A 14,801-nucleotide genomic window follows, 5' to 3' on the forward strand; every position below is an offset into this window, starting at 1 on the left:
TACTGGCACTGACCTGTGACTTTCCATGAGCCTCATTTGCATGAAAAGAGCTGTTTAAGAGAACTCCGTGACTTGGTCTGGTTACTTGAAGGGTAAAGTTGTGATCAATTAAAAAGCTGAACATCAAAACTGTGATAATTCAGAGTAGATTTTAGGTGGTTTTTCTAGTCCTGGTCCTATAACTAGTCCTAGAATTACAACCAGGAATTCTTATCACAGAACAAATATAATAAAGCCAATACAATACATTTAATTTAACACTATATATAACTGTTGTTTGGAGCTGAATTTGTTCCAGATGCTGCAATAAAATAGTTCTCATCAGGAACAAAAATGGTTCTGTGCCCACAATCTGATCATATTATGGCAAAACCTTTCACATCCAAGTTTCTACTTCAAACACAATTGAAAAATTGCATCAGAATGTGCTCAGATATTTGCTGATCAGGTTACAATTTAATTTTCCAATAAGATTAATCTGCAAAATCAAAACAACAATTTATATTTAACATAATGGGCAGCACGGTAGCACAGTGGGTTAGCACGGCTGCCTTACAGCAAAAGGGGCCCGGGTTCTATTCCTGGCTTGGATCACTGTCTGTATGAAGTTTGCACGTTCTCCCCCTGTCTGTGTGGGTTTCCTCCCACTTAAGTTTTAAGTTTCCAAGTTTAAGTTTATTTATTTGTGTCACAAGTAGATTTACATTAACACTGCAATGAAAACCCCCCAGTCGCCACATTCTGGCACCTGTTTGGGTGCACTGAGGGAGAACTAAGCATGGTCAATGCACATAACCAGCATGTTTTTCGGACTCTGGGAGGAAACCAGAGCACCCGGAGGAAATTCACACATACATGGGGAGAACATGCAGACACCACACAGACAGTGACCCAAGCCGGGAATTGAACCTGGGACCCTGGCGTTGTGAGGCAGCAGTGCTGACCACTGTGCCACCTGCTATGTGAGTTAGGCGTATTGGCTGTGCTAAATTACCCCTTAGAATCCCAGAATGTGTAGATTAGAGGATTAACAGGGTAAATATGTGGGGTTATGGGGATAGGGCCTAAGTGGGATAGTTGTCAGTGCAGACTTGATGGGCTGAATGGCTTCCTTCTGCACTGTAGGGACTCTATGTTTCAATGATAATGAAACCTCCCAAGATGCTTCAGAGGAGCGTTATGAAACAAAGTAGGTGATCAAGCCACATAAAGAGATTGGCAAAAGCTTGAATCGGAGAGGTAGGCTTTAAGGAGTGTATTAAAAGAGGGAAGTGAGCGAGGGAGGCGGAGAGTTGTAGGGAGTGAATTCTGCAGCTGAGTATCTGGGCAACTGAAGGCACAGCCATCAATGGAGAAAGAATTCAAACTGGGAAAAGGTCACATTTTGAGGAGTGCAGGTGTCTCAGAGGGTTGTGGGTCTGAGGGGTTTACAGAGATAGGGAAGGGCAAGACCATGGATAGATTTAAAAACAGGAGCATGAGAATCTTAACAGAAAATGCTGGAGAAGCTCAGCAGGTCCAGCAGCAACTGTGGAGAGAGAAACAGAGTTAATATCAATATCAACAAAATGAAGGAGATTGTCATCGACTTCAGGAAGTGTAAAGGAGAACATGCTCCTGTCTACATCAATGGGGATGAAGTGGAAAGGGTCGAGAGCTTCAAGTTTTTAGGTGTCCAAATCACCACAACCTGTCCTGGTCCCCCCATGCCGACACTATGGTTAAGAAAGCCCACCAACGCCTCTGCTTTCTCAGAAGACTAAGGAAATTTGGCATGTCCGCTACGACTCTCACCAACGTTTACAGATGCACCATACAAAGCATTCTTTCTGGTTGTATCACAGCTTGGTATGGGCTCCTGCTCTGCTCAAGACTGCAAGGAACTACAAAGGGTCGTGAATGTAGCCCAATCCATCACGCAAACCAGCTTCCCATCCATTGACTTTGTCTACACTTCCTGCTGCCTCGGCAAAGCAGGCAGCATAATCAAAGACCCCACGCACCCTGTACATTCTCTCTTCCACCTTCTTCCATTGGGAAAAAGATACAAAAGTCTGAGGTCACATACCAACCAACCCAAGAACAGCTTCTTCCCTGCTGCTGTCAGACTTTTGAATGGACCTACCTCGCATTAAGTTGATCTTTCTCTACACCCTAGCTATGATTGTAACACTACATTCTATAGTCTTTCCTTTCCTTCTCTATGAACGGTATGCTTTGCCTGTAAAGCGCACAAGAAACAATACTTTTCACCATATGACAATGCATGTGACAATAATAAATCAAATCATATCAAATCAAATCATATTTCGAGTCTGTCTGACTCTTCACTGATGCCTTTACATATAAAGGAATGAGGGGGTGGTGGGGATGGAATGAAAATATTCAAACAGATCTTATTTTCTTGAGAAAAGGAATTTGAATAATCGTAAGAGGAATGAAGAATACAAGCTTTGCTTTTTCAAATGTCTCCCCCTCTCCCCCAAAAGATAGTGGTTCTGGGTACACATATAACTGTTGATTGCTTTACACCCAGTGGTCTTTCTTGTGTGTTTGCCTTGGTAGATATTTCAGGCCTTGGTAAGCTCACAGTTAAACCCCGACTGTGTCCTCACACTTGCCAGCAGAGGTCGCTCAGAGCAAAAGAAGAAGTCATTCCAGAGAACATTACCAACTCCACATTAACTTGTGGCTCAATGGGCAGAACCCCTTGCCTCTGAGCTAGAGGTTCTGGGTTCAAGTCCTACTGCAGGACCTATTGGCCATGGAAGGAGTGTTCATGATGTGGCCAAACAGACTGCGCCAGATCTTAGGGCATATCAGAATCGTACAAAATCCCTACAGTACAGAAGGAGGCCATTCAGTCCATCAAGTCTGAACTGACTTTCTGACAGAGCATCTTTACCCTGCCTCCTGCCCAATAATCCCCCTAATCCACACGCCTTGGCAAACTAAGATGCAATTTAGCACGGCCAATCCGTCTAACCTGCACATCTTCGGACACTAAAGGGCAATTTAATACAGCCAATCTGTCTAACCAGCACGTCTCTGGAGTGTGGGAGGAAACCGGAGCACGCGGGAAAAACTCACGCAGACACAGGGGAGAACGTGCAAACTCCACACAGTGACTTTAGGCCAGAATCGAAATGGGGCCGTGAAGGTTTGGATAAGCTGTGTAAGGACTCACATCGTAAAATGATTAACTCCGAACCTGACCATCAAAAATTCTTAAATATGAGAAAGCATCATTTAGCCAAAGTGCATTTGTATGAAGAGTTAATTTCATACATTGATTTCACGGTAGCTTAATGCACTTTGAAGATTCCGCAGGATACACTTACAGTTCTAGGTTTGGCATTTAGAAAGGCCCACATATCCCCTGTTTCCTTAGATCAGCTGGAGTGATAGACATGAGAATTAATTAATTTTATCAAAGCCAACGTGATGCACAACATAGGAAAACGGAGCAGGTTGCAAGTGGTTGGGAAGCTCCACTACAATCTGTTTAATTGGCACAATGGCTGCACAATTTGTATTTTTGTTCAAATAAGTCTTTTTGTTGACCAAATCGACACAGCGCTTTCTTGTGAATGCAGTAACTCAATCATATACAGTCCGATATCTGTGTACAGGCACTACAGCTATACACAGGTACTGCAGTTATATATTCAACGATAAGGTAAATTCTTCTAATTTTGGTTATTAATGTCCTGAAGACAGCAATATGGTCCCAGAATCAATACATTATCGGCCTGTATTTCAGGAAAATAATCCATTATCCCCCTGAGACTCCTCTGCCATTCAGTTTTTGTTTTATTCATTCATGGCACATGGGCGTCACTGACTGGTCAGCATTTATTGCCAATCCCTAGTCACCCTTGAACTGAGTAGCTTGCTAGGCCATTTCAGAAGGTGGTTGAAAGTCAACCACATTGCTGTGGTTCAGGAATCACATGTAGGCCAGACCAAGTAATGATGGCAGATTTCTTTCCCTAAATGACATTAAAGTAGATTTAGTCACAAGTAAGGCTTACATTAACATTGCACGGAAGTTACTGCCACACTACGGCGCCTGTTCGGGTAAATGCACCTCACTAGCACGTCTGTCAGATTGTGGGAGGAAACCAGTGCACCTGGAGGAAACCCATGCAGACACGAGGAGAATGTGCAAACTCCACACAGGCAGTGACTCAACCGGGAATCGAATTCAGGTCCCTGGCATTATGAGGCAACAGTGCTAACCACGGTGCCACCGCACCGCGTTAGTGAACCTGATGGGTTTTCCCAACAATTGACAATGGTTTCACGATCATCGGTAGATTCTTAATTTCAAATATTTTTTATTGAATTCAAATTCCACCATCTGCCATGATGGGATTCGAACCCGGGCCCTCAGCTGTGTCTCTGGATTAATAGTCTAATGAGAATACCATTAGGCCATCACCGACTCCTTGAGCCTGTTTCACCATTCAATATGATCATGGCTGATCTCATCACTGCCTCAGCTCCCTTTTCCTGCCTGTTCCCTATAAGCCTTCAACTCATTACCATTTAAAATTCTATCCATCTCTTCCTTAAATTTACTGAACGTTCCAGCATCTACCGCACTCTGGGGTAATGAATTCTACAAAATCTCCACCCTTTGAGAGAAATTTCTTCTCATCTCTGTCTGAAATCTGCCACCAGCTTTCCTCAAACTATAACCTCTTGTTTGCCCCATAAGAGGAAACATCATGTCTACCCTGTCAATCCCCTTTAGTATCTCATATATCTCAATAAGATCTCCCCTCATTCTTTTAAACTCCAGGGAATCTAAGCAATGGATATAAAAGGCCCCGGCGCTAATTTGAAGGACAGGGGTTATCCCTGGTGCCCTGGACAATATTTAACTGCAGATATAGTATCAGAGTGGTTATATTATTGGACTCCAGAGATCAGAACGAGTGACCCAGAGACATTGGTTTAAATCCTTGATTTGATTTGATTTATTACCAACACATGTATTAACACACAGTGAAATGTATTGTTTCTTCTGCACTATACAGACAAAACATCCGTTCATAGAGAAGGAAAGGAGAGAGTGCAGAATGTGGTGTTACAGTCACAGCTAGGGTGTAGAGAAAGATCAACTTAGTGCGAGGTAGGTCCATTCAAAATTCTGACAGCAGCAGGGAAGAAGCTGTTCTTGAATCGGTTGGTACGTGACCTCAGACTTTTGTATCTTTTTCTCGAAGAAAGAAGCTGGAAGAGAGAATGTCCGGGGTGCGTGGGGTCCTTAATTATGCTGGCTGCTTTGCCAAGACAGCGGGAAGTGTACACAGAGTCAATGGATGGGAGGCTGGTTTGTGTGATGGATTGGGCTACATTCATGATCTTTTGTAGTTTCTTGCGCAGAGCAGGAGCCCATACCAAACTGTGATACAACCAGAAAGAATGCTTTCTATAGTGCATCTGTAAAAGTTGGTGAGCTTCATAGCTGACATGCCAAATTTCCTTAGTCTTCTGAGAAAGTAGAAGTGTTGGTGGGCTTTTTTAACTATAGTGTTGGCATGGGGGGACCAGGACAGGGTTGTTGGTGATCTGGACACCTAAAGACTTGAAGCTCTCAACCCTTTCTACTTCATCCACATTGATGTAGACAGGGGCATGTTCTCCTTCAGGAAGCATAAAGTCGATGACAATCTCCTTCGTTTTGTTGACATTGAGGGAGAGATTATTGTTGCCACACCAGTTCACCAGATTCTCTATCTCTTTCCTGTACTCTGTCTTCTCATTGTTTGAGATCCGGCCCAGTATGGTGATGTCGTCAGTAGACTTGAAAATCGAACTGGAGCACATCTGAGCACAACTGGAGTTGCAAAGACTCTTGGAAATCACTGATGATGACAGCGTTCAAAGGTAAAATATTGCCGATGCTGGGAATCCAAAATGAAAATAGAACATGCTGGAGAACTCATTGGGTCAGACAGCATCTGTTGGGATGGAAAGACCAGGGGTGGTGACCATTGCTGAAGTCGGCAGCAACATAGAATACCCCACAGTGCAGAAGGAGGCCAATCAGCCCATCGACAGAGTATTTTACACAGGCTCTTTCCCCATAACTTCACATATATACCCCGCTAATCCCCCAAACCTGCACATCTTGGGACAATGAGAGGTAATGTAGCTCGGCCAATCCACCTACCCTGCACATCTTTGGATGTTGGACATCTTTGCTGCCTTCAGCTGGTGGGATGGATTTTTTTTTAAAATGGAGGGTGCAAATATTGGAGGGCAAACTCAGTGGGGCATATTGTTGAGGCCATGCGTTCTGCCCCATAGACCCCCTCCTCCACCAACCTTTCAGGTAAAAATTCTTCCCTCCTGGGCTGCCAGTGGGACCTCCAATTAGCAACTGTCAAGACACTGACAGCCTGGTAGGGCCTTCACGAACTGGTTGTCCGCTCTTTGTGGTGGGTAATTCCGGGGATGCCAGGACTGATGTATGAGGAGAGGTTGACTCGGTTAGAATTATTTCTGCTGGAGCTCAGACAAATGAGAGGGGATCTCATAGAGACTTAAAAAATTCTAATGGGATGAGACAGGGTAGATGCAGAGAGGATGTTCCCGATGGTGGGGTAGTCCAGAACCAGGGGTCACAGTCTGAGGGTACGGGGTAGATCATTGAGGATGGAGATGAGAGACATTTCTTCACCCAATGAGTGGTGAGCGTGTGGAAGTCATTATCACAGGAAGTAGTTGATGTTGGTTTGCAGTGCAGCAGGTAATTAAGAAGGCAAATGGAATTTTATCCTTCATTGCTAGAGGGATGGAGTTTAAAAACAGCGAGGTTATGTTGCAACTGTAGAGAGTGCTGGTGAGGCCACACCTGGAGTACTGTGTACAGTTTTGGTCTCCTTACTTGAGAAAGGATATACTGGCACTGGAGGGGGTGCAGAGGGATTCACTAGGTTGATTCCGGAGTTGAGAGTGATGGCTTATGAGGAGAGACTGAGTAGACTGAGGCTATACTCATTGGAATTCCAAAGAATGAGGGGAAATCTTATCGAAACAGATAAGATTATGAAGGGAAGGGATAAGATAGAAGCAGGGAAGTTGTTTCCACTGGCAGGTGAAACTAGAATTAGGGGGTATGCCCTCAAAATAAGGGGAAGCAGATTTAGGACTCAGTTGAGGAGGAACTACTTCACACAAAGGGTTATGAATCTGTGGATTTTCCTGTCCAGTGAAGCAGCTGAGGTTACTTCACTGAATGTTTTTAAGGCAAGGATAGATATATTTTTGAACAGTAAAGGAATTAAGGGTTATGGTGAGTGGGTGGGTAGGTGGAGCTGAGTTCACTAAAAGATCAGCTATGATCTTATTGAATGGCGGAGCAGGCTCGAGGGGCCAGATGGCCTGCTCCTGCTCCTAGTTCTTCTGTTCTTAGAACATTGAATGTATTCAAGAGGCAGTTAGATACAGCACTTGGGGCAAACGGGATCAAAGGGGAGAAAGCAGGATTAAGGTATTGAATGGGATGATCAGCCACGATCGCGATGAATGGCAGGAGCAGAATGGCCGAAGGGCCGAATGGCCTCCTTTTGCTCCCATCTTTTGCCCGAATTTGGTCTGACCGTAGATAAAATTTCCCAATGATGCCACACGTTAGAGACCCACTAACTGCAGCTATTTTGATTCAGAAATTCAGTTAATATTCTGGGGACCTGGATTCGAATCCTGCCACAGCAGATGGTGGAATTTGAATTCCATAAAAAAACATGGAATTAAGAATCTACTGATAACCATAAAACCACTGTCAATTGTCAGAAAAATTTATCTGGTTCACTAATGTCCATCCTTACCTGGTCTGGCCTACATGTGATCTAGAGTCACAGCAATGTGGTTGACTCTCAACTGCCCTTGGGCAACTAGGGACGGGCAGTAAATGCTGGCCAGCTCATGTCCCACAAACAAATAAAATAAATAAATGCATAACTAACCCCTTCCCCAAACATTACACAGATCAATACTGAGATATGCTTATTTGTAGAATCATAGAATCCCTACGGTCTATATGGAATTTGCACATTCTCCCCATGTCTGCATGGGTTTCCTCCAGATGCCCTGGTTAGGATCCACAGTCCAAAGATGATTGGCCATGCTAAAATCATAGACTTATAGAATCCCTACAGTGCAGAAGGAGGCCATTTGGGCAGACCTACCCCATAACCTCATGTATTTACCCTGCTGATCCCCCAACTTTTATACCTTGGGACACTAAGGCACAATTTAGCAGAGCCGGTCCATCTAACCTGCACATCTTTGGTGTGTGGGAGGAAACTGGAGCACCCGGAGGAAATCAGGTGCTCGCAGACACAGGGAGAACGTGCAAACTCCACTCAGTCACCTGAGGCCGGAATTGAACCTGGGTCCCCAGCGCTGTGAAGCATCGGTGCTCATCACTGTGCCATCATGACTTTCATCAGAGAGACAGCAGTCTCTACTCAGTCAGCTCGGTCTGTAGCTGTGAAGGACGCAGCCACGTTCAACTTTTATAACTCTTCAGCAATCTTCAAATAATCATGGGCATTGGTGCATTATCACTCAGGGTGCCATCCAGCCTTATATCTGTCAGGTGACCAATGGACCTTGCTGCAAAGCTGTGTGACTGATATGCTTTGGCATCACAGCAAGATTGGACTATCCACTTTGATAACATTCCTGTCTGCCCCAAGGCCCAGATACAAAATGTGGCATTTGTACTAATCCCTTCTAAGTTTACTAGTTACTGTGGGTCTACCCCCATCTGGTTCCTATGCTGACCCTGCTATCTATCTAAGTGACAGCAGTAGTTCAGGCAACAGCACTCCTGCCTCAGAGGGTTAATAAGAACATAAGAACATAAGAAATAGGAGCAGGAGTAGGCCAACTAGCCCTTCGAGCCTGCCCCGCCATTCAATAAGATCATGGCTGATCTGTCATGGCTCAGTTCCACATTCCCGCCCTCGCCCCATAACCCTTAATCCCCTCTCTTATCAAAAACTCATCAACCCGCGTCTTAAAAATATTTAGTGAGGTAGCCTCCACCACTTCAACGGGCAGAGAATTCCAGAGAAGTTCTTACTCCAGACATTTGATTGCATTAGAATGCAATCAAATGTCTGGAGTAAGACATTGAGATCCAGAACAAACTTTTTAATCGTCTTAAAATCCTCAAGCTCGATCACCACCTATTCTCAAGGAAATGCAAGCCTTGTCTATGTAACCTGTGCTCTTAATTAATTCTTTGAAACTCAGTGTCTTTCTGGTGAATCAGCACATCATCCCAAGATCAATAATATCCCTTGTGTGGTATCTATGCTGATCCGTTTGCTGCTCTCTCTTTATCCCTCTCTTTGCTCTTCTCTCTCCCTCTGATTTATTTCCCCCTTTTCTTTTACCATATTTTCACGTCTGTTTTTTTTCTGACCCTGTTTTTGTCAGTTCCATTTCTCTCCCTCTGTTCTTTTGTCTTTCACTGTGTTCTTTCTCTCCACCTTTCTCTCTCTCCCCTTCAGTTCTCACTCTCTCTACTCTTTGTTCTATTTCCCCACACTTTCCCTTTTCTCTGTTCTTTTCCTCCCTCTTCTTTCTACGTTCTTCTTGTCTGTTTTTTCCTTCTCCCTCTTCTTTCCTCTGATCTTTGTCTTTTATTGCTCTCTCTATTCCTTCTGTTCTTCTCTGATCTTTCTGTTGTTTTCTGTTCACTTTTCTCTGTAGTCTGTTTTTCTCTTTCCCTCTCCCTTTCTCTATTCTCTTTCCCTCTATTCTTTTAGTCTATTTTCTGTATTCTCTATTTCACTCTCTATTCTTTCTCTCTGTATTCTTTTATTCCATTTTCTCTGTACTCTTTTTCTCTCTATTTATTCTTTTTCTCTGTATTCCTTCTATTTCTATCATTTTCTCTCTTTTGCTCTCCAGTCTTATTATTTTTTTCTTTATTTTCTGTTCTTTTTCTCTGTTTTATTCTGTTTTCTTTCTGTTTTCTCTCCCCTTTCCCCTCTATTCTCTGTCTGTTTTCCCTCTCTCTCTCTATCCTCTCTCTCTCTCTCCCCTCAGTCTGTCAGTGAGTGCGGGCCGGGCCGGGTCGGGCCGGATGGAGTTCCCGGGCCGGGTGGAGCGGAGCCGGGGGCGCCGGGGCGGGAGAGGCCGCTGCCGCCCGCGGGCCCGGGGCTGGCGGGGCCCCGAGGAGAGGCCGCCGCCCGAGCGGGAGCGGGGAGGAGGAGGAAGCCGCGGCTGGAGGGGGGCCCGAGGCCGGGGAGAGGCTGCGGGCCCGGGCCGGCGGCGGCAGCAGCAGCAGCAGCAGCAGCAGGTACCGAGCGGGGAGCGGGGCCTCGGGGAGCCCGGGGAGGGGAGCGGGGCCTCGGGCTGGAGTAACCCGGGACCCGGGGAGGGGAGCGGGGCCTCGGGCTGGAGTAACCCGGGGCGGGGAGCGGGGCCTCGGGCTGGAGTAACCCGGGCCCGGGGCGGGGAGCGGGGCCTCGGGCTGGAGTAGCCCGGGGCCCGGGGCGGGGAGCGGGGCCTCGGGCTGGGGGCCCAGGGAGGGGAGAGGGGGTTTGCCGGGTGTCAATGAAGCGGAATCCGGGCACAGATTGTGATTGTTTCTGTAAATCGGTTATTAATTATTATCAATTATTTATTTATTTATGTCTCCATCACAATTCAGCACCGACATCAACCAATTATCTCTCTGTCTGTTGCTCTATCCGTCTATTTTTCTGTCTCTCTCACTATCACTCTCTCTCTCTTTATCTATCAATTTATCTATCATTCCCTCTATCCAGCTCCATCTATCTGCCTCTCTGTCTCTCTCTCTGTGTCTGTCTGTCTCTCTCTTTCCCTGTCTGTGTCTGTCTCGCTCTCTCTTTCCCTGTCTGTGTCTGTCTGTCTCTCTCTTTCCCTGTCTGTGTCTGTCTGTCTCTCTCTTTCCCTGTCTGTGTCTGTCAGTCTCTCTCTTTCCCTGTCTGTGTCTGTCTGTCTCTCTCTTTCCCTGTCTGTGTCTGTCTGTCTCTCTCTTTCCCTGTCTGTGTCTGTCTGTCTCTCTCTTTCCCTGTCTGTGTCTGTCAGTCTCTCTCTTTCCCTGTCTGTCACTCTTTTTCTCTCTTTCTCTCTCTCTCTCTCTGTCTCTGTTTCTCTATCTCTACCTGTCTCACTTTCTCACTCTCTGACTCAGCCACATAAGGAGAAATTAGCTCGGATAATTATAAGCTAATTAGTCAGAGAGGATTGGTGTGAAGAAGCATTTTAAAAGAGGAAAATGAGGCCGAGCACCTGAGGGGGGAATTCCAGGGCTCAGGCAGGGAAAGGCACGATAGCCAAGGATGGAGCGGTTAAAATTGGCGTTTGCGCAAGAGACCAGAATCAGATAAGCAGAAAGTGTTTGGAGTAGAAATTTTGTACTGAGTAATTTGCTTATCCACAAATCGCTAAAAGTTAGCATTGCAATTTCAGCAAGTAATTGGAAGCTAAATTAAATATTGGCTGCTCTTGCAAAGGGGATGGAATATTAAAATAGGGAAATCTTGGTACAGTTCTACAGAGTACCTGATTCCTACATGATGACATCAACAAGTTCCATCCCACCATTAGACTCACCATGGACTACTCTCCAGAATTGGTTCCATTCTTGGACCACAGGCATCTCTATCAAGGACAGTCACCTCAGCATTTCACTGTACCGCAACCCATGGATAACCTCACAATGGTCCACTTCTCTAGTTTCCACCTTAAACACGTTAAAGAAGCTATCCCCTACAGACAAGCCCACTGTATATACAAGATTTGCTCAGATGAGGAGGAATGCAACAGACACCTCCGGACACTGAAAGATGCCCTCGTGAGAGTGGGATATGGCGCTTGACTCATTGATCGATAGTTCCGGCATGCCACAACAGAAGACCGCACCGACCTCCTCAGAAGACAAACATGGGACATAGCGGACAGAGTACCCTTCGTTGTCCAGTGCTTCCTTGGAGCGGAGAAATTATGACATCATCATCATCTTCGGAGCCTTCAACATGTCGTCAATGAAAACGAACATCTTGCCAACGCCATCCCCACACCCCCACTGTTTGCCTTCAAACAACCGCACAACCTCAAACAGAGCATTGTCTGTAGCAAACTACCCAGCCTTCAGGAGAACAGTGACCACAACACCACACAATCCTGCCACAGCAACCTCTGCAAGACATGCCGGATCATTGACATGGATGCCATCATCTCATGTGAGAATACATTCACTAGGTACACAGTACACACTCATGCGACTCAGCCAATGTTGTCTATGTGATGTGCTGCAGGAAGTGGTACATCGACAGTGGATGAACGGACACCCTGAGACAATTGCCAGGCAGGAGCGTGCCCTTCCTGTTGGGGAACTCTTCAGCAGCCAAGGGCATTCAGCCTCTGATCTTTGGTAAGTGTTCTCCAAAGCGGCCTTCAAGACACAGGACAATGTAGAATCACTGAGCAGAAACTGATAGCCAAGTTCCACGCACGTGAGGATGGCCTCAACCAAGATTTTGGGTTCATGTCTTCACGGCATGTAACCGTCACCATTTGGCCTGGGCTTGCAAAATCTCATTAACTGTCCTGGCTGGAGACATTTCACACCCTCTTTAACCTGTGATTATCCCTCTGTCCACTCGCACTTCCCTACCTGTAAAGACTCACATTCCAACCTTGCAATGTGTCTCTGTCTATATATGCCTTGTTTGTGAACCCAACTCTCCATTCACCTGAGGAAGGAGCAGTGCTCCAAAAGCTCGTGATTCCAAATAAATCTGTTGGACTTTAACTTGGCGTTGTGAGACTTCTTACAGTATCTGTGGAGAGAGAAAGAGTGTTAACATGTATGTCCAATATGATTTCTGAACTTCAGACCTCAAGACACATGTGATCAAAACATGAACTCTGTTCACATCTTCACAGGTAGTACCAGACTTGCTGAGTATTTATAGCACTTTGTTTTTATTCCTTGAGTATTATGTATAATTTTAAGGATTTAGTGTGTAAAAGTCGGCCCCATGACCTTTAGTCTAAACCAAACCTTTAATTTCTCATATATCTCATTTAAGGGTTGATCTGAGATTTTAAAGGATCAAAGCTGCAAAATTTCAAAACCAAAGTATTATCCTGGAACTGTTAATGATTCAATTTCATAGTAAAGGTATAAATACTATTGGAAATAAATACTGGCAAATGATTGCTTAGAATAGAATGGAATAGAATCTTACAGTGCAGAAGGGAGCCATTCAGCCCATTGAGTCTGCACCAACCATAATCCTACCCAGGCCCCTATTCTCGTAACGCCACATATTTACCCTGCTAATCCCTCTGACACTGAAGGGCAATTCAGCATGGCCAATCATCCTATCCTTCACATCTTTGGACTGTGGGAGGAAACCGGAGCACCCGAAGGAAACCCATGCAGACACGTGGAGAATGTGCAATCTCCACACAGACAGTGATCCAAGCTGGGAATCGAAAGCGGTCCCTGGTGCTGCAAGGCAGCGGTGCTAACCATTGTGTCACTGGGCTGTGCTTGAAACATTTATACTTTTAAGTTTTAATTCTTTTTTATTCAGATGATTTAAAGTGAATTATAATTAATATGAATTCGTTGCTGTTGGTTTATACTTTATTCCACTCATTGCAATAATCTTTTCAGGATTTCATTTTTGCCCAAATCTAGTACCAATGTCAACCTCTCAAATATGATATTTGTGTCAGGCAGCAGGGTGGCACAATGGTTAGCAGTGCTGCCTTGCTGTGCCAGGGATCTGGATTCGATTCCTGGCTTGGGTCACTGCCTGTGTGGAGTTTGCACGTTCTCCCCGTGTCTGTGGGTTTCCTCTGGGTGCTCCGGTTTCCTTCCACACTCCAAAGAAATGGAGGTTAGGTGGATTGGCCATGCTAAATTTGCCCCTTAGCGTTCAAAGATGTGTAGGTTAGGGAAATTAGCCAGATAAACGCATGGGGTCATGAGGATAGGGCAGAGTGTGGGGCTGAGTAAGATACCGAGTTGGTGCAGACTCGATGAGCCAAATGGGATTTCATGATGATTAATCGCTGCCATTTTTGGTCTGTGGGATGAAAACGGAGCACCTGGACAAAACCCATGCAGACACGGGGAGAATGTGCAAACGCCACACAGACGGTGACCGCAGCTGGGATTTGAACCCAGGTCCCTGGCACTGTGAGGCAGCAGTGCTAACCACTATGCCACCATGCCACCCTTTGGAGTTATGATGTGAAATAACCTTAACCTGGTGTTGTGAGACTTCTTACCGTCCTTCGAAGTTGGCAAGGGACACTGTGAAGTTTAAATCTGTTGTCTGCAATGGAACTGTCTCTGCCTATAACGGGCAGTGGACCACATTCTGGAGCCACTACCCAGATGGATTCTTTCCCCTTTGTATCGACATAATGTTCTGCACACCCTTGGGATACCCCACTGCGAGTGGATTACTGTAAAACTCTAGCTCCTGTTGTTTTGTAGTGGATCAGAAACAGACAGTATCTGCACAGGAAAACTACAGGTGCCCCGTGGAATAAAGACGCAGAGAAAAGCTGTCAGTTGCGGCCTCCCCCAGCGATCATTCTTAATTTCCTCAACTTGAAGCAGGTGTCTGCGCAAGGAAGATTTTCTGTGAAACTTGTTAAGTTAACTGTGTTGGACAGCCTCATCTCCATTTTCACGCTATCCGCTCCCATTAAATTGCATTCCACAAATATCCAGTCCAAGGCTCTAAACCCTTTGGTATTGGGGGACTGGTGGG

General features: G+C 45.5%; 1 protein-coding gene across 1 annotated transcript in view; it reads left to right on the forward strand.

Moving 5' to 3' along the window:
* The first annotated feature begins 9,823 nt into the window (after positions 1 to 9,823).
* Positions 9,824 to 14,801, forward strand: part of aven (apoptosis, caspase activation inhibitor) — a 66,171-nt gene continuing 61,193 nt past the window's right edge. Inside the window, exon 1 of the mRNA XM_080203147.1 lies at positions 9,824 to 10,333. Within this exon, the coding sequence (XP_080059273.1) occupies positions 10,118 to 10,333 (216 nt within the window). The 5' untranslated portion in view covers positions 9,824 to 10,117. The remainder of the gene's footprint in view (positions 10,334 to 14,801) is intronic.

Source organism: Carcharhinus amblyrhynchos, chromosome 14 (genome assembly GCF_965287045.1).
Source record: "Carcharhinus amblyrhynchos chromosome 14, sCarAmb.v2.hapA, whole genome shotgun sequence".
NCBI lineage: Eukaryota > Metazoa > Chordata > Chondrichthyes > Carcharhiniformes > Carcharhinidae > Carcharhinus > Carcharhinus amblyrhynchos.